Genomic DNA, 21,700 nt, shown 5'->3' with positions numbered 1-21,700 from the left:
AATTTGAATCTGAAACGAGGTGAAATGCGTACAGGCAATTACTTTAGCTGATGTAAGGTTAAGTTATCGTGAAATAGATTAGACTGTGGGTAGTGGGTAGGAACTCCTTGGAATTCCTTGGATATGCCTATCAGGAAAAAATGAATCATTTCCTGCCCCCCACAGATTTCAGGTGTTTTGCTGACCCGGGAAATTAGTACCTGCTTAGGGTCCCTTCGGTACGGCGAGGATGGCGGAAGTGGCGGCCCCGGATTTTAGGGTTTGTATAGAATCACGCAGCGTCTGATCCAGAGTGGGCGGCTGCAAACAGCGTCGGATCCAGAATGGGCGGCTGAAAGTGCAGGTCCTCCAAAGTGGGGGTTTTGGCATCAGGCTTTAGCATCCTGGCACATGCAAAAACAACAAAAGGCGAAAATACAAGAAGCAGGATGAAAAATAACAATATAGTTCTCCGGGTGGTCATCCACACCTCCAACGGAGAGAGCCCCATCGGATAGGGGCGGTTAATAACGGATAGGGGCGGATAACGCAATTTGGGTTATTCAATAAATGTTAGAAGTCAATTATTGCCAGACTATCACCGCTTTTTAGACAAAATACTCATTTAGTCAAGAAACTACTTATAAACAACGCAACTAAGGGAAAATTAAAAGCTATTGACGAATGACATGTCCAACAATCGACTCAAGTTGGTTGATGATGATGAGGATGAGAACGCATTTGAACCAGCATCGTCCACAGATTACTAACTATTTATATATGTATGGTATGATGCTTTTAGTACATGAATAAGCGCCTTTTCTTTTTTCTCCTTAATTATGTATCGTCTTCGTTAATATAATCGCCAATTAACTCAATCAGTTTTGAAATAATTAAAAAGTTGTTTATATTTAGGTTAATTAAAATACATAGTTAAAATAAGTAGGTGTTGGTAGTTCTTTAATTATTTAATTATTTGGAGTTGTAATTATTGTTATGATTGTCACGTAATCCTAAATGCCAATCACTAACCGTGACGTCATACTTTAGTTAACACACAATGCTCTGGTCTGTCACCTGTATCGACTTGCATATTGTTCGCATTTTTTATAATTTATACATATTTTTAAAATTATCATTATACGGGGTGAATCACTGCCAAAAACGTGTCAGAGGTTTTCAAAGAAACGGTAAGTTTATAACGTTACAATTTTTACCACTTTTGGCATTCCAATTAAATGCGAAAGCGACAAAAATGCGAGTCGATAATTAATAACTGCCTGGGGCGATTGCGGGGTAGATTGAGTAGCTCTGCGATTACCACAGCTTGTCCCAAGTACTGATTAGATATGGAGGGTGATTGGCAAGGTTAGCAACCTACCAATCGTTAAAACAAATACTGACTGCTCAAATAAACAATGTATAGTATCGGAACCGGATTGATACTATGAAGACCACCACGGCAAGAAATAAGGACAAGCGAAAATATCCAAAACCCAGATGAGAATTACTACTTGGAGTGTCAGATCGCTCAACTCATGGGACCAAGAAATAACCCAAGTGCTGAAAGAGAAAGAAATAGACATTTGTGCTCTACAGGAAACAAAAAAGAATGGGAAAGGACAATCAAAATTGGGTGAATCCATACAGTGGAGTAGCAAAAGAGGGCCAAAGAAAGTGTAGCCTTGTTAATACACCAAAGATACCAAAATCACATCAAAGAGTGTCAATACATATCAGAAAGAATTGTAACAACAAAGATAAGAATGGAGACGGAAGACTTGAACATCATCGGAGTATATTCACCAAAAAATATCAAGCCTCAAATAACAAGGGAAACGTTTTACGACCAATTACAACAAGTAGCAGAGTAGCAAGTTATCAAGTCAGAGGGAAAATGATAATATTGGGGGATTTTAACTCTCGAATAGGCAATCAAGTAATACCGTAATTAAACAAAACATAACAAGAATGTTAAAAACGGAAATCGAGAACTGATAATCAACTTCTGCACGAATATCGAACTTAGAATCAACAACACATTTTTTGGCCACAAAGACCAACACAAAGATACATTTAATAACACCCGTGGACAAAGATCTATTATGTTACAACCAACAGAGATCTATCGAAAATAATCGACGTAAGATACCTCAACTCAGCAGATGTAGGTAGCAATCATAACCTATATTAAGTAAAATAAGAATTACCCTGAAATAATTCACACCCAAGAGAGCGGCGCCAACACAAACAAAAATCAAAGTCGAAGGACTAAATACGGAATCCATGGAATACTTATATAGAAAAAGAATATCAGAGAAGATCGCTAGGAATAAAATATTAGAAAATATTAGAAAAAATATAAACATAATTAACGCAGCAACAGAATTACTTGGAAAGAGGAAAGTAACGAAAACTAACATATCAAAAAAGAAAACACCATGGTTTAAAGAGGAAGTGAAGACAAAATGTGAAGAAAAGAAGAAAGTGTTTTTACAATACAGAATACAATAAACACAACACGCATATAAACGAATCAGAAATGAAACGAATATTTTAGTTAGACAATGGCAGAGATTCCCAAAACAGATGGAACACAAAAAGAAATATGGAGAATGATCAGAGGACAAAGAAAAGAGATGAATGAACTAATAAAAACGAAACACATTCAGAAGGAAACATGGGTAGACTACTTTCAATCGGTGACGATAATGAACGACCAACACCAGAGGTGACGACAAACGAAGAAATAAATATTGAGGAGGAAGAAATAAAGGAAGCATTAAACAAATTAAAAAATAGACAATCACCAGGAGAGGACAGAATACCGAACGAACTCCTAAAGTACGGAGAACCAGATCTGACTAAACAACTATTAAAACTAATCCAAAAAATAATAGAACAAAACAGAATTCCTCAAGAATAGAGATCAAGCATCCTAATACCTCTTTTCAAACAGGAAGACAATTCGGACCCGAAAAATTACAGAGGAATTAATTTATTAAATACAAAACTAAAATTAACAACCAAAGTGATAACAAATAAACTGAATGAGATTATAACACTACCAAGAACAACAAGGTTTTAGGTCAGGAAGATCATGCACCGACGCCATATTTATAATGAGATAAGTGCAAGAGAAATCATTAGAATACAACAAACCGGTATATCTTTGTTTTGTGGACCTTAAGGGTCCACAGATCCACAGTCCACAGATAAATTAAAGAACGTTAACCACTTATTGTACGCAAGAGAGTATATATATATATATATATATATATATATATATATATATATATATATATATATATATATATATCGGTTTCAAAACTTCTTGCGTCGTTGTCCGATGCCTAATTTCCACGAATTTCTATCATTCCATTGTTCTTCGGTCAAGTCTCGGGAGCTCATTGCCTTTGTTATTCCCTCCTTCCATGTTCTTTTTGGTCTTCCTCGTTTCTTACGATTTGGTGGTAACCATTTCATGGCGATTTTTGGTAGTCTTGTTTCTGGCATTCTTTGAACATGGCCATACCATATAAGTTGTTTCCTTTCTATGTCTGTTGCCAGTGATCCATCTACCCCCATCCGATTCCTTATTTCATCGTTTCTAATTCTGTCTGCCCTAGATATTCGAAGTGATCGTCTAAATACATCCATTTCTGTTGCTTCGAGTTTTCTTTTATCTTTCTGTTAGTCTCCATGTCTCTGTACCATAGGTTAAGCTGGTTTTTATGAGAGATTCATATATATTGTATTTGCGTCTTTTACCAATTTCTGAGCTCCAAAGAACTCCGTTAAGGTATCCAATTGTTCTACGGGCCTGGGTTATTCGTTTTCTAATTTCCCTATTGTCTGTGCCTGTGGTGTCGAAATCAATTCCTAGGTAGGTATATTCAGTGCAGAATGCAATTTCGGTTGTGTCCATCTGAATTTTGGATAGTTCTGCGCCTATTGGGAGATATTTTGTTTTTTGTGTATTGAGTTCTAAACCCCACTTTTTGTATTCTTCCTGTAGTTTTCTGGCCATATATGTCAGGTCTTCTTTATCGTTGGCTATAAGGACTTGATCGTCTGCAAACTGTAAGGTATATAGGCAAGTTTCTCCCAGGTCAATGCCCATTCCTCTGCACTTTCTCATTACGCAAGAGAGTACCTCTAGGAATAATCGAAACGATCAAAAATATCTATCAAAACAACACAATAAAAGTAAAAGTAGAAGAAGAACTAACCGACCCTATTGAAGCTGGCAATGGGATAAGAGAGGGAGATTCTCTGAGTCCTCTATTGTTCAACCTGATTATAATTGAAATAATAAAAAAAGTAAGAACTACAAAAGGATACCAAATGGGAGAAAAACAACTTAAAATAATCTGCTATGCAGACGACACAATACTACTCTACTACAAACTGGAGCTGGAAGGTCAGATAATAGAACAAGTGATGGAGTTTAAATATCTAGGCATCATGTTATCTAACTATGGAAAGCTCGAAACAGAAGTGGAAGATCAAGTGAATAGAGCAAACAGAGCCACAGGTTGTCTGACTGATACAATATGGAGAAGTAAAAATATCAGGAAAGAAATGAAAGGCAGAATTTACAAAACCATCATCAGACCAATAATGACATACGCGGCAAAAACACGACCTGGTACAGAGAGGACAAAAGGTATGTTAGAAACAGCAAAGACGAAAAATTTATGGTAAGATACTATGGGACAGAGCTAGAAGTACAGATATACAACGTAGATGCAAGGTAAAGAACATCAAGGACTGTTTAAGAAATAGAAGTGTAGAATGGAACGATCGTATAAGCCGAATGACAACAAATAGAGTAATAAAGAAGGCAAAAGACGGTTCCCCAATAGGAAGACCATAGATCTGTAGGAAGACGAAAATAATGGAACCACAACTTACTGGACGCACACTGACAAACAGACAGAGTCATGTCTACACAAAAAGAAAAATAAGATAATTCCTGTCCAACCGTTAACACTATTTAATAAACCATTATTGTGGAACGTAAAGGCTATACCGGAATAAGATGGTAAAATCTGTACTCGGCTGGATTCTTATTTGGGATTCGGCAATCGAAAGTTCATATTTAAAAAACTCTTTAGCCAAATTTTTAACATTTAAGTAATGATTTAAACTACGACATTACCTCTAACTTTATTATAGAAGCAGCGTTAAAAAGTAAAGAAAAGACTAAAATTGCAAAACACAACCTGTACCTTGGTAAAATAGTAAAATTGCACTATTATCTCGTAAACATGCCTTTAATAAACTTAAAAAACATAATATCAACGAAAACTTACTTAACTTTAAAAAACTTATATAAGCTATATCAAGATATATTATGAAAAAAAGCAAAGGAGATACTTGGATGAAATACGTATCATCTATAAATTCATCAACTCCCTCACGTGTTATTTGGTCTAAAATTCGTAAACTTAAAGGTACCAACTGTTTTAGACAAATATAATCGTTCAAAATGTAGCCATTACTCTTCAAGAACTAGAATTTTCCATTGCAAACTCCAAACACATCTGCAGAACACGATAATAAAAAAATAAATTTGCCAAATTTATTCAACACCTATTTTTTAATGCATAAATTTTCAAAACTAAAAAATTTTCAAACTTGGTCCCAAATAATAACTACACACACAAACTTATAAGGAATCACTATGTATTTCAAATCAATATTTATTTCTTTTGAAAAAACTTGTTACTGTTGTGAAGAATAAAGGTTTTTATTGAAAATGCACAAACCGATAAAACACTCAGATAACACAGCGTATGTTATAGATTATTTGCTTTGGAAGTTGATAGCAACTCTCAGTTGCTATCAACACGTCCTCATAGACTCCTCGTCTAAGGGCTATCAACGCCAGTATGTATTTAATGTAGATAAATCATTGTGTATGTTACCTCTCTAATAATCCTAGTGTGTTAAAACTTTTACCGTTTTGCGATAAACCACTGTCCTGTCCGTAGTGATTCACCCTGTATACAATTGTTAAACTCAGTAATTTATATAATTCGTGTATGAAACTCCTGTGTCGTGGAATGCAATATAATATATCAATATTTAGTACGTTTTATATAAAAACTTTATTTAAAAATGGGTTAGTAAAAATTAAAGCATATTTTTAGCAAAATCAACGGTCCAGCTATAGTAAAAATAATAAAAACTAATTCGAAAAAATACATACACTGTCTTCAGTATTGGGCCCGTAATGAAAGATGAAAGGTGCTTCATCGGTGTACGCCAAAGCCACGGTACCAGACCACATAGGATGCCACGAGACATCAGCTATCATTTTGTCTTTGCACAGATTGACGTCCATGAACGACATGTACTCCTTCACTTCTTCAACTGTAGTTCCTGTCAGAAAACTACAGTCTTTGTTTATCAAGTCAGCGTAGTCGTCGGAATAGAGGTTCAAAACGGCATTCACCTGAAAACGTTAAATAAATACAATGCATATGAAACACACAGAAGGAAGATAAACAGAATACAAAATTAGTAGTGAAAACAAACATGGGGGAATATAGAAGAGAACAAGAGTCACCTTGTGTATACACCAGAGTATATAAGAGATATGTGTCAATTAAAAAGATAATTGACGAGAATAAAAAGATCAATAATCGGAAAATTATTAAGGGTAAAATACGTATGAGCTACAAGATCTAAGGGAACTTAAAGTTAACAACACTAAGAGAACTAGGATATCAAAGTGGTGGCAGGTAGGATATCTAGAAAAAGATCTATAAAAATGACTCTCACATGATCTTTAATTGGGATAGTGTAGGATAGGTATGTTTTGGAGATCAATGGAGATATTCATGTTCAATACAGATATATTGACAAATTACGTCATTGTCATGAAAACAAGGTAAATTTTTATTTAAATAAAGTACCTTTAATAAATCTGATAAGTTTTCCATATTGTCATCAACGTAGGTTTGTATAGACTTGGAATATTCTTCCAGTAGATGCGAAGTATCCTCAATTTCGTACAAATACTGTGTTGCTGAATTTCTAGGATACGTGCAGGTGGTCTGCACTTCTGTGGTCACAAACTGGGGAGCAACTTGGACGTATTGGCTTATCCTCTTCTTATATATCTACAAAAGGACATCATTAAAAAAATATAATAGTCGAACTCGTGTGGACTACCAGAGGAGAAGTTTATAATAAAAATTTTTAATTAAAAAATTTACTTTATACAAGGCATATTAATAAAAATCACCTATCGGGCTACATCACAAAACGTTTTCGGAATAACTATTCCATCATAAGTGCTATCTGGATTTACATATTTGAAGCCACTAAATATTAATATATCAATTCTCTAGGATTCAGTTAAGCTCATTTTAAAATAATTTAGAATAATGTTCACGTAATGTCGTCAGTAATGTCACGTTCCGATTTTTAGTCGGACTAGTGGTCCAACTTAAACAGTTTGATCTGAAATCGGACCGTAAGTGGCGTGAGTGGGCTGGTTGGATTAATTGGACACCTAGTGGTACGAGTCGGAACGTCTAGAGGACGACTTGAAAGTACGACTTCCGACTGGCGACGAAGTGGGAGCGTGAATGGTGAAGTTGGAAGTCGGATCACATATCACAGGTCGGATTGAAAATTTCTTCAGTCAGTTGACCTTCGGCACCTGCTATGTATGAGATTTCTATGAATTACTTTATGCAAAGATCCCTTGTTCGCAAATATTTAATAGAAAATAAACTTTCAATTGCACGAAAATTACCCCTATTAAAATACACGATTCTTCGTCATCATCTACTTTTTGTTAGAGCAAATCATTTTCCTTTCTGTAGATTTATTACGGACACTCCCACACAGGTACAATTTCCAACACTCCAGATTGGCTACAGAAGAATTATCAACAAACAACGAAAATTAAATCATAGTTGACCAAAATTTACTATTTTAATTGGAAATAAGCCTGAAAATTAGTTAGAAAGTAAATTTATTTGACGTTTCGATTTCAACTTCAGAATATTTTGATAACAATTTCCGAAGTGAAAGTCCAAACGTCAAATAAATTTAATTTCTAACTCATTTTTTGGCTTATTCCCAATTAAAATAGTAAATTTACTACAAGATCCCTTTGTTACTGATATTTCCTCCCTGTATACAATTTGCTTACATCAGCTCCAAACAAAATCTCAATTGGTGCAGTCTGTCCGACATCGCTAAGCAAAGATACTTAGTTCGCAAATAAATAATACAAAATACTTTTTAATTGCACGAAAAATTATTATATAGTGGGTGGACCAACACACCCACAGGACGAGTATGTAGTTTTAAAAAAAAATGAAGTGTATATAATATTATGTCAATACTACCGTTAAAACGTGTACATAATATACTGCTATTAAAATTATCACTCATCTGAATTAATATTATTCCTGTTATTATTACCACCATTGCATTAATATTAGAATTTGTAATAGGCCCATACACCTTCATATATTCAGATTGAAGAACTTGATAAATAGCCCTGCAAGTTTCTGGTATCACCTTTCCCAATAGTTGTGGAGATATTTTACAGCTGAACTTCAGATCCTCAAATGACCTTCCATTGGCAAGAAAGCGTAAAGTTGCTACAAGGCGTTGTTCAGTACTGACACATTCACGCATGACGGTATCTTTTTTGGAAATGAGTAGACCAACTTTTTCCAGCAACAGCGAAAAGTGAAGTTGTCCATTCTGAGGTAGTTTTTGTAATCATCCTCATCAATGACATTGAGCAATTTCGTATCACAATAGTTCACACGATCAACAAATAATTTCTTTATCCAACATTTTTTCTTCTTTTTTTCAAATGATAAGGATAACATGCGCAATGCTGCAATTTTCCTCCTCCTAATTGTATTTTGCGTAGTGTTTAGTCGATACATTTCTTGGTTAAGCGACTTACACCATCCTGAAAACAAACTAGAACTGAAGTTGGACCGCTAGTTGGATAGCAAGTCAGAGCGTGAGTGGAGACGAATATCCAACTAGTAGTCCTACTAAGGGGGACCGCAAGTCGGAACGTGAATCCCCAGTCTAAGGAGGCCTAGCCATAGATTATTCGTCCAGCGAACTAATATTTATTTTAAATACGTCTTACCTTTTTGTGATATGTAAATGTCATAAAAAGATCCGATGCTACTTTTTTGACAACAAAACAATCAATAGACCAGTCAATCTTGAAAGATATTCGACTCGATGGCTTTTTGATGAAATGAAGTGAAATGATTTTTTCCTTAACTATCCCTGTACAAAAAAGAAAAATATATTCATTGCTGAATACAGCATTGAAAACCTTTTTAAACGCTGTACCACACGCTAGCCCTTTTCATTTCAAATTTTTTCAGAGGAACTATTACCCCTAGGGAGTTCAAGATACATTTAAATAATGTCATTGGGAAAATTTATCCGTTACTTTAGGACTTCACTGTATATGTATATATATATATATATATATATATATATATATATACAAGATGAAGTAATTAATGTGCTATTATCAACTAAAATAGAGTTGCTTACATTGTTAATTCTTTCTTCAGATGTCCATCGCAATTCTACGTAGCCATCCCTTCTTTTTTCAGCTCTGACTAGTTCGAATTCAGCTTTTTGGGAAAAAATTGGATATTGAGATTCTATCTCGACTTCGATCAATGGCCGATTATTTTTTATTAAATTTTCATCGACTTCTTCTTCAGTTCCCATTGGTAACCTAAAAAAAATCAGTTCAGGAATGCATTAAACACAGGTTTTTAAAGAAGGGTGTCTTTAAGGTATCACAGGCAAATATTAATTATTAAAAATCAATTGAAAGGATCTTACCACTCCCTAACCGTTTTATTAAGTGTATTATACAGTCTCTCTTCTTGTTGTTCTTTCATTCTTTCGATAATATCTTTGACGGTTTGGGTGGCTTCTTCCGTAACGCAGATATAAAATTCATCTGTATCTTTTGATTCATCGGGAATATAGCCTGAAACATTTTAACAGGTGGTTGTTAGTAAGCAAGTAAAACAAGATTTTTCTAACAATTTTTCTTGCGTATCTTATATCTGTTTTCACAGTAATGTGGACTTTCAAGTACGAAATTTAATAATTCTTTATGAAACAAGTGCCAATTTAGTGTTTATTGGACGCGACAGGAAATTTTTAACGGGGCTGTCAGGTCAAGTCGGACAACACGTCGAGTATAATATACAATACAATAAACACCTTTATACAATAAACACCTTTTACAAGAGTTGCATATGAAAACTTACGGAGCAAATCAGCACTATGGTCAGTCTCCTAACTACAGTGACTAATAAGTTAGCTTAATGGTAGCACAAACTAATTATACAATATATGAAATGAAAACGGTCTTTATCAACATTCTGGAACAGAAATCTTTCATAAAATTGCACCAAAGGTAGATTTAATGTTAATATCAGAGACCCATCTGACCAATAATCATCAAATAAATATACCAAATTAAAAGTTACAACGTTACAAACAAAAGTTACAAACATATACCAAGTGTAACACTCTTAACAAACCATCCTCGAAAACTCAACGTTTAGGTAGGATTTTTCGGCTCAGAACTTTCGTAAATTTCAAAATTTGTGCTTGACTTATGGGTGGAACTTTCCCTCTATGGACGTGGACTATAATTTTAGTGATTTTTTAGTAGTAAAGAAGTGGTAGTAAAGAAATTCACTACCAAAGTCTTTGTTACTGAATATGTCTTCAAGTAAAGAGAAACCTATCCAAACTTATAAAAACAGCTAAAAAAATGTAGTATATAATAAACGGTCTTCTAAATAAAACTAATACAGCTCAAACATTTTCTCTTCCAAACCTGGAAAATCTAAAAAAATTCTTCGTTCATGTGAGTAAAAATATAACATCAACAATTTTGCCACAACAAGGTCCTATTTCCTATCTCCCCAATTTAAAAAAGGTCTCGAATTTATTCTGTATAAGACCAGTTGATAAATCTGAACTGATCTAAACAAAAAGTGGTATCAAAAGCAAATCTTCCTGTAGTACTGATGGATTATCCATAAAAATTTTTTGTTAAATCTCCCAAAAAATGTGTTGGAGGTCTTGGTCTCACTAATTAATGATTCCTTTGAAAAAGAGTGCCAAAAGACATCCATTATTATTTCTCTTTATAAGGGTGGTGAAAAATCGAATATCTGCAATTATAGAGCTATTGCTTTACTACCGGTCCTATCCGAAATTATTAAGAGTCTTATAAAAGCCCGACTTATGTCATTTCTCATTAAAAACAACATTTTATCATAAAGTAAGTTCGGCTTTTTATCTAATAAATGTACCAGTGAAGCTGATACATTCATTAGATAGTGAGGTATTAGATAATGAGGTCTTGATAGACCGCATGTCTGTACTACATGAGGTCATTATTGCTAGGTTAGATTTTAAAGAAGTACCCTACACCTCCATTTCTCTCTAGGGTTTTAAGTGTCGCTACTTTCGTGATGTCTGTAAACAATGGATTCAAAGCAATTTCGTGTGTTGATTTATTCCTGTTATTTAATGGGAAAAAATACCGTCCAAACTGAGCAATGTCTCAAAAGTGTTACCAGGATTCTGCTCTATTGGTTATAATCATTAAACGATGGTTTTTTTGAATTCAAACGCGGTCGTACTGACAAGAATGATGTTGAGCACTCCGGAAGGCCAAATGATGCAGTTGTTCTCGAAAACTTACAAAAAATGCTAAGAATTATTGGGAAAAATCACAAACTGAAGTTACAAGAGATAGCTGACACCATAAGGTTAACAAAGAATAGCATTTTGACTATCATACAAGAATATTTGGGTATGAGAAAGTTGTTTTCCAAATTGCTGTCGTTTTCTCACACCAGAGCAATCACAACAACGAATTGATGAATCTTGGCACTATTTGAAAATGTTTAATCGGAATAAGTTAAAACTTTTGCATCGGGATGTCACAATGGATGAAACATGGATCTATTACTTCAGTCTGGAATCAAATCAGCAATCAGCTGGGTGGACAGCACCCGAAAAAACCGTTCAAAGTGACCAAAGACGCAACAAACCTCCGATTTTGGGACCGACGGAAGGAATTATTCTCACTGATTATTTGAAACATGGGTGGCTGAAAGACCTGAGGAGATGGTTTGACACCTCATCCACAGAAATCTTTCGTGCAGTAGTTTCTAAAGCCACAATTACCATTTGGATCGCCAACCTTCGAAAGGACACGGCGCAATAAGAAGAAGAAGATTTAAAACATGGAGAAACAATGAAACCAATATGAACTACCATATTGGTTTATTGGAGCGTTTTAAAGACGAAATCGCAAAGAAAGACCCCATTTATTTAAGAAACAAAAATTGTTGTTTCACCAAGACAATCCACAGTGTCACAAGTCGATGAAAACGATAGCAAAAATGCAAAAATTGGACTTTAAATTGCTTCTGAACTTATCATTTAGTCCAGATCAGCCCTAGCGATTACCACCTTTTTCCGATCTAAAAACAATGCTCAATGGCAAGAGATATCGCTCTGATGAGAAAGTAATCTCCGAAACTGAAGACTATTTTGACAGCAAAGATAAATCGTTTTACAAGAGCGGCATCGAAAAATTATAAAAACGTTGAAATTATTGTATCACCACTAAAGAAAATTATTTTAATAAATAAAGAACAACTTTTGCAAAAAATGTTCTTTTACTAGTTCGGCCCTGGACTTATTGCTAGCAATATTGGAGAGTAATAAGAGTTTGGACCACCAGCTTCTAAAATTTGTATAAAGTTTATTGACACTTTTTTTGCAATAAAAAAGTCAATCAGGTTGCACAAAGGTTGTTCATAAAAAAGTACAATATAAATGTAGACTACTAACCATAGTTTAACAAAAAAAAAACAATTAGCCGAGCTTGAACTTACCAATTAAAAATTTGCTTCCCGGATATAACAAAATTTCCTGTTTCATTGCCAAAAATTCTGAACTATCTTCGTGTAATTCTAGATTATCTGTTATCGGTTCTTTTGGCACAAATATCCATGGATTTTCAGCTGTTACATCTTCTCCAGCAACACATCTTAAAAGAAATCTCAACTGTATATTTTAAATCTTAAACTAATGAACAAGACATGCACATAAAAGGTAAAAAAGCCTTTATCCAAAATTGTAATCAGTGATCACTAAAGCTCGGATTATAGGCAAAATTTTTTTGCCTATTTTGCCTAGTATAACTGTTTTTTGCACTTTGTGCCTTCTTTCGTAAATTCCGCCTATTTGTGCCTTTTTTAAAATTTCATGGTACTACCCATAATATTATTCTATTACTAAACCATTCTATAATAAAATTTTGGGTCAATAATAAAATATAAATGGTTTGGTTATATAACAGATTTCTAGGAAAATGTACCTGATCGAGACTTGAGGGTTAACTATTTGGAAATCCCTAAGCTTTATTAGTTTATTATCAGTTGTACAGTCGGTTACTGTATCAGAGTTTAGTCACAAATTGCTATATCCTAGTTTAGTTTTGTTGCGTATACCGAAAAGCAAAGAACACGTTTTAAAACGTTTTAGACATTTGTGTGAAAAGATGACATCTAAATTAAGGCTATGGATCGCACCTTATTCGGATTTTTCTCTAGAAGGAGATGGAGCATTTTGTAAACCATGCGGCAAATCGGTAAGTTTTATTTTTTCTCGTCCCACAACATAACTAAATTCTAAAGCGGTTTTAGAATTCTAATTATTTTTTTTTAATTCTCAGATTTCAAGTAGAAAAAAGTACTTTATTGACCAGCATTGTGGAACCCCACTGAATAAACATAATTTGGAAAAATTAAATTCCTCTACGTTAGCCCAAATATCTCTGCGGGATAGTTTAAGCAGTTAAAAAAAAAGGGAAAACGCATTTAAATTTGATTTATGCCAGATGATGATTGCATCCAACATTCCTCTATATAAAGTTAATAACCCTAGTTTTAAATGCTTTTTCGAAAAATATCTTAATAAATCCTAACCGGACGAGAGTACATTGAGAAAACATACTGTGGAAAAATGTTATGTGGAATGTATTTCAAAAATTAAGCGGGAGTTAGAGGGCAATTTTTTGTATATTATCGTGGATGAAACGACAGATGTATGCGGCAGGTATATAGCTAATTTAATGATTGGAATTTTGAACGAAAACTTTGCGAGAAAACCTTATTTAGTTGCCGTTAAAGAATTGGAAAAAACAAACAATTTAACAATAAGTCGATTTATACAAGATAGTTTAACAAACCTCTTTTTACCCAACGCTATACCAGTGAATAAAATGCTTTCAGATGCTGCGGCATATGTGTTAAAAGCTGCTGTTAATTTAAAGATTTTTTATCCTAATTTAATTCATTGCACTTGTGTAGCCCACGGCGTAAATAGAATTGCTGAAGAAATAAGAAATCTGTTTCCGTTGGTAAATAATTTTATAAATTTTATGAAAAAAGTTTTTGTAAAGGCTCCGTTGAGGGTGCAAATATATAAAGAAAGACTTTCTGGTGTCCCTTTGCCACCTAAACCAGTAATTACAAGGTGGGGAACCTGGCTTGAAGCAGTTTTTTTTACTTTGAACACTGCAATGAAATAGAATTAGTTATGTCAGAATTTGATGATGATATTTCCGAAGCCATTCGAGAAGCAAAAAAAAATATTAAAAAATCCCAAATTGAAACAGGAACATGACAATTATAAATTAATAGTTACCACAATTACCTTATTAGAAAAACAAGAGATAAATTTATGTGAGTCAGTAAAATTAATAGATAATTTAAAGACGAAAATTAAATCGGCACCTGGAAGTAACGATCAATTAAAAAAAAAAAAAAAAAATGAAATATGTTTTCGACAAGGATGAAGGTTTTTCGTTTTTATCTAATGTTGCTACAGTTTTGAATGGGACATTTTCCGAGGAATTTCAAATTATGCCAGATTTATTATCCGCTCTGAAATATGCTCCAATTACATCTGTCGATGTCGAACGTTCGTTTTCAATGTACAAATTAATTTTAAGTGATCGAAGACATAGTTTTAAGACCGAAAATATTGAAAAACATTTAGTTGTTTCTATTAATGATAAAATTTTAAGCGGTTACAATGTTTAATTATTAATTTACAGTTATTTAGTTACTAGTTTATTTATACTAATGTTATGATTATGATGTGTAAATATAACTGCCTTAAGTTAATATTATGTTAATTCACTTTGTACAATAAATAATAAGTTATATTCCTTTATTGCCTATATTTTGCCTAAATGTTAATATTCCTGCCTTTTTTAATAAAAATCTTTGCCTATATAGGCGCCTTTTTCTTCAATTTTTGTTGCCTATAAATCCGAGCTTTAGTGATCACATTTAAACAGATTTATGGTAATTAACTAGATTTTGATAAAATTTTAAAGAATCTCTTTTCCGATTCTTCTTTATATGCCATATCGGAGGTATCCGAAAGTGGCTTTTACCAGCGAAAGCTTCACGATCTTTTGCTATGGAAAATATGCGTTTGTACTTCTATAACAGCGTGAAACTATAAATCAAAGGTTTAATGTTTACATTTTTAAAATTATATATTCGTCTATATATTTGAATTTACAAATAGAAATATCACTATTTACAAAGTAGCTTTTGGGACATCACCATTTGTTTGGTATATAGTAATACTAATTATCGCCAATCAAAATTTATTTATTTACACCATATAATGTATTGATCAAATGAACAAATAATAAATTCACAAAAAAGTCGATTTTTAATATTTTCAAATAAACAATGAAATTCATTTCTAATGATTAATTTGAATTTGAGATGTTAATATTGAATAATATTGAATTTTATTCGTTACATTAAGGAAATATTAAGTGAAATGATTTCTCAGCGTTCCTTACAATAAATTGTAAGTTGCCCACATTTGGCACAACTCAACGACTGCTAATTATGATCATTTCAGTAGATTTTGATATTTTTAATTTTCAATTTTAATATTGAATTGATGCACAAACCTAAATGTTTAACTTTATTGCAGAGAAAAAGTTAAAAAATAGTTTTTTTATTGTAAATAAACAATAATGAACATTTTAATGAAGGCATATTTATTAACGGAGCTCTTCTGAATAATCTTAGATACGCAGATGACACAATACTCCTTGCGGACAGCAGAGAAGGACTACAGATCTTGGTTGATCGCATTACCCAATACTGCGAAAGGTATGGAATGGCACTGAATACAAATAAAACAAAAATTATGGTGGTAAGCAAGAACAAGATTGAGGAAGCCAGTGTTTATGCTAAAGGAAAACTTTTAGGCAGGGTGCACAGATATCAGTAAGTACTTAGGTTGCGAACTAAATGAAGAATGGGATAGAAGTACGGAAATAAAACGGCGTATTGAGATAGTTAGAAGTGCTTTTAATAATATGAAAGCAATATTATGCAATGGAAAACTCAACATCGAAATCAGAACTAAAGTATTGAGATGCTACGTGTTCTCTGTCCTGTTGTATGGAATTGAGGCCCGGACAATTACAGAGGAGAGGAAGAGGAAAACCGCATTAACTTTTAAATGTGGTGTTATCGAAGAATGTGGAAAATATCTTGGACACAACACATAACAAATGCGGAAACGCCACGAAGAATGAAAAAAGATAAAGAAATATTCAACACTATAAAGAAAAGAAAAATGAGCTACTTTGGCCACATACTAAGAAACGAGAAATACGAATTTATGCGGCTGGTCATACAAGGGAAGGTGAAAGGCAAAAGAGGAACGGGGAGAAGACGTACGTCCTGGCTGAAATATCTGAGACAATGGAGTGGGAAAACGTCAATAGAACTTTTCAGAATGGCTGCAGATAGAGTCAAATGGGCCATGATGATCGTCAATGTCCTTAGGGATGGGGCACGTTAAGAAGAAGAAGAACATTTTAAAATTATTACTTATAAACAAAACTATTTTACGTCGAGTAAAAATCACATGTTTTAAAACACTAAATATTTTCATGTTCAACTAATATAAGTTGATATTTGATGGTATATGGTATAAATCAGTATATATAACTGTTTGTATGAGGTATATATACTGAAGAGGTACATCGTATAAAACATTTTGTATAAGAGTAGGTATAATGTAACTGTTTGTATGGGAAGATAAAGCCGTTGCTTTTACTATTTTCCTTATAATTTCATCATAGATTTTCTCACATATTAGACCTTTCTAAGATTTCAAATATTTCAAAACCAAAATTGGCCAAATCGATTTAGTCGTTCTCGATTTATTATAAAAAAGTTATAAAAAAATAAATAATGTTTGTTAAACGTCATTTTATGATATTTTATAACTACATGGATCAAATAAACTAAACCTGTAGGGGTGAAGTCATACAAAACATTTTCTCAAAATTTTATTGCAATTAATACAGTGGTTTTTGAATATTAGCTTGGACAAACACCATTCCACGAGATTTTTATATTTAAAGATATATATATACAAATTTCAAAGCGATGACAGATAATTTATTAAGTGTGGCAACAAAGTATCAGTACCACAAAACAACAATAGCCGGATGCATCAAATTTTATACATGTGAGTTTAACGTTTCGATTTCCACTCATCAAAATCTCAATCAATAATTGTAGCTTAATCCCATAAAACATAAAATTTAACTTGGACATGTCTACTAAAAAAGTAGTTTTCCACTAAATATAGTCACACATGGTTAGAATAGCAACAAGAATAGAAGCAAGAAGCAAGAATAATAGAAGCAAGAACAACAATATAAACGAAATATTAACGATAGGCGGCCAGCAGATTGAGAGAGTAAATATATATACTTACTTGGAAACGATAATCACAGAAAATAACGATTATACTGCAAAAATAAGAGTCAGAATTGAAAAAGCACGTGCCAACTTCGTGAAAATAAAAAAGATTTTATGCAGCAAAGCTATGTACACACAGTGTACATAGCATAGCAAAGATATTAAACTGGAATACAATAAATCGACTTAAGGCGTTTGAAATGTGGACACTTAGAAGATTGTTAAGGATTGCATAGGTAGATAGAGTCACGAATACAGAAGTGTTAAGGAGAATAGGTAGAGAGAGGGAAATGAAAAATACAATAAAAGAAAGGAAATTGCAAAATCTCAGACGTGTGATGAGAGGCGAAAGATACAACATCTTGAGACTCATAATTAAAGGAAAAGTAGAGGGTAGGAGAAGTGTAGGATGAAGATGCGTTTCCTGGTTGAAGAACCTGAGAGAGTGGTTTGGTTGCAGCTCAAGGCAATTGTTCAGAGCAGCTGCCTCGAAGGTCAGAATAGCCATGATGATTGCCAACCTTCGTCCCGAAGATGGCATTTAAAGAAGAAAGAAGATGGTTAGAATCAATATTTATAAGTATTCCTAAGAAAAGGAACGCCAGACAGTGTAGCGACTATCGACTTATCAGTTTAATGAGTAACACATTAAAATTTTTTATAAAAATATTGCATTGTCGGATATATAAACTTTGTGAGGGGGAACTGGTAATGATTAGTTTGGTTTCTGAAACGTTATGGGTTATGTCAGACAGGGATGTGTTAGGTCACATATTGTTTAATGCCTACACTGAACCAGTTTTTAAGATTTATTAAATAATCGTCGCGAAGGTGTTAAAATCGGTTGATTGTTAAATTATTAATAACATCAGATACGCTGATGACACCGCCATAATAACAGAGAACCTAAAAGACCTTCAAACCCTATTAAACGTGTTAAACAACGAATGCGCTAAAAAGGCTTAACAATCAACGCAAAGAAATCAAAAAGGATGGTGGTCGGAAAAATTAATATCGAATACTCAATACTAAAATTAGATAACGAAATCCTGGAAAGGGTGGAACACTTTAGATACCTGGGTAGTTGTATTAACTGCAGGGTTGAAAGTGACGAGGAAATTTCGACCAGAATAGAAATTGCACGAAAAAGCTTTATTAACTGGCGTTCTGTATTGTGCAGTAGAAGTCTGTCATTGACCATACGTCTAGGAGTATTGAAGTGCTACGTCTGGTCCGTTTTGTTATATGGATGTGAAACCTGGTCAACAAAAATAAAAAATCTTATTAAATTAGAAGCTTTCGGGTTGTGGTGTCACCGTCGCATGATCAAAATAGCGTGGCAGCACACGTATCTAACGGACGTGCACAAAGAGCGAGAATTGATCAACATCATCAAAATAAGAAAGGTCCATATAATGAGAGGACCAAAATATCACTTACTCCGGTTAGCCATTCAGGGCAAAATCGAAGGGAAACGCTGGGTAGGAAGAAAGCAACTGTCCTGCCTGCGTAACATTAAGATTGGTGAGAAGAGCAAAAAACTAGGCTGGAAGGTCAACGAGGAGACTGGCTTATCAATGTAGTTCTTCTAAGAGTACGATATCGTTGGAATTAAAGATAGAGTTCGAAAGCGATCTAGTGTCCCAAATCCTCTCAAGTGGATCCTTCCTATACCAAGATGATGTCGTCAACTGAGGAGTACACTTTGCCAATGAAAAAAATATTATTTTAGATGACGAAAAGTATTTCACTTTGAGTAATTCTGAAATGAAGGGAAACGATGGATTTTATACAGATAACGTAAAAGAATGCCCTGACAATGTTAGATACCAACATAAAGCGAAATTTGCAGATAAAATCCTTGTGTGGTGCGCAGTTTCTAACAGAGGTGTATCCCGACCTTTCGTGGGAAGATGAGGAGTAAAGCTTTGAATAGTCAGAGCTGTATTGATAACTGCATTTCCAAATTGCTTCAGTGTGTCCACGAACATTATGCTAATGACGACATCATGTTCAGGTCGGACCTACTATAATGCCATTACTCAAAATATAACCAAAACTGGCTTCGTCAACACCACATACCTTTTCCAAACGATAATCCTCTCAAGAAACTCTAATAGGGAATTCTTGCGTTTTTCTGTCTAGAAGCTTTATCAAGGAGTCTCGGAAGCCCAAGATGAAGAACAATTAAGACGGAAAATTTACGAAAAAGTAATGTAAGTAACATTTAAAGAAATTTGCGTCTGATAGAGCATGGGCAACTCCACATAATTGGATAGTATAGTTTAGTTAAATATTAAGTTATAATTTTATGTTAACTATCTGTATCTGAAGAGTAGGGAGGGTGAGTTAAGTTCCACAGCACTTAGGCTACAATTGACCTATTGTGCGTCCTTCCAGGGAGCTGTCGTGCTTAGCTCATTGTCCATCCTGCCATTTCTAGGAAGGTGGACAACTGACCAGGGAACATCTCCCTTATGTTGGCAGGTTTGGCCCAGGACTCGCAGAACGCGTACTCTCGTATTAACGATAACTCCGGGCATTCACATAGGACATGCTCTACAGTTTCATCTTCTCGATCACACTTCCTTCATAGAGGTGTGTCTACTAGCTCCAGTTTATGTTAACTAGTTAGTGTTTAAATTAATTTTTTCAGTAAAAAACAATTCGATAAATATTTTGTGCCAAAACTTTTAGAACATACATTATTGGATATTTTGATTAGGTTTATAAAATAATCAAAGATTAAAGATTTTGTAAATATTGTATTAATATGTCAACTTACCCTATAATCTTTTGGGCCAGTTCACTGAGCACGATTTTTCTCACTCCTGGTATATCGAAGACATCTCGATGCCTCCTCCTCTTTTTCTTTTTTCTCTTGGGGCTAGATTTGAGGTTTTCGGTTGACACATATTGAGCAGCAACGTTCCTGCTCGACATTTTTCAAAATGTTATTGGTCAATGTCAAAGTCAGAATATGACTTTAAGATAAATAGTTTATTAAATATACACTGCTGAACAAGAGACAAATTTTTTTACACATAAAATAATAAATAATAAACATAATAGACATAATAAACAAAAGATATTTTTGGCGATTTTCAAATGAAGAATCCTAAAATATTATGTTCGTATCATTTATACCGCTCAATAGTACAAAAGTTAAATATCTTTTGTAACTTTAGATCACGAAGAATGTGGAAAGTGAGGGAATTTTAAAATTCATCAACACTCTAAAGAAAATTTACAAAATGATTGTACCGAGTGACAAAGCTGGTCCGATCATATAAAAAGAAGTAAAGCTGTACGACTGATTTACAAAGAATATGGATATAGAAAAAGTAATATTATTACCCCGTCCCGTACACTAGAGAAATTAGCAAAAAAGAATCCTTTTTCGTGACACTCTTTACAAGTATCTAACAACTCCAAGAGTAAGGGTCGAAGGAGAACTGACAGAGGAAGTAAGTATACTTAGAGGAGTTCGACAAGGGTGCATACTTTCACCACTCTTATTCAACGTCTACAGTGAAGTGATATTTCAAGAAGCTTTATTGGATATTGTGGAAGGTATTTTGGTCAACGGAAATAGCATTAATAATATTAGATATGCGGACGATGCGGTCATATTTGCAAGTGATATGGAAGATCTACAGTACATAATACAACATGTATACAATGCATGTGAAAGGTACGGACTGCAAATGAATCTCAAGAAAACGAGATCAATGATATTCTCAAAAAAACCACAAAATATAGATAACCTGATCATCAATAATACAACGATCGAAAGAGTAACAACATATAAATATTTAGGAACGTGGCTAACC

General features: G+C 33.8%; 1 protein-coding gene across 1 annotated transcript in view; it reads right to left on the bottom strand.

The window, feature by feature from the left end:
* Positions 1 to 20,817, bottom strand: part of mmm (missing minor mitochondria) — a 91,534-nt gene extending 70,717 nt beyond the window's left edge. The window contains exons 1-6 of the mRNA XM_072525715.1: positions 20,653 to 20,817; positions 12,942 to 13,096; positions 9,847 to 9,997; positions 9,547 to 9,736; positions 6,906 to 7,112; positions 6,197 to 6,442 (exon numbers count right to left, since the gene is read on the bottom strand). Of these exons, the coding sequence (XP_072381816.1) occupies positions 6,197 to 6,442; positions 6,906 to 7,112; positions 9,547 to 9,736; positions 9,847 to 9,997; positions 12,942 to 13,096; positions 20,653 to 20,810 (1,107 nt within the window). The 5' untranslated portion in view covers positions 20,811 to 20,817. The remainder of the gene's footprint in view (positions 1 to 6,196; positions 6,443 to 6,905; positions 7,113 to 9,546; positions 9,737 to 9,846; positions 9,998 to 12,941; positions 13,097 to 20,652) is intronic.
* Between the last annotated feature and the right edge of the window lie 883 nt (positions 20,818 to 21,700).

The sequence above is a fragment of the Diabrotica undecimpunctata genome, chromosome 3 (genome assembly GCF_040954645.1).
Source record: "Diabrotica undecimpunctata isolate CICGRU chromosome 3, icDiaUnde3, whole genome shotgun sequence".
Lineage (NCBI taxonomy): Eukaryota > Metazoa > Arthropoda > Insecta > Coleoptera > Chrysomelidae > Diabrotica > Diabrotica undecimpunctata.
The sequence above is the reverse complement of the archived record's forward strand: the minus strand, read 5'-3'. Positions and strand labels throughout refer to the sequence as shown.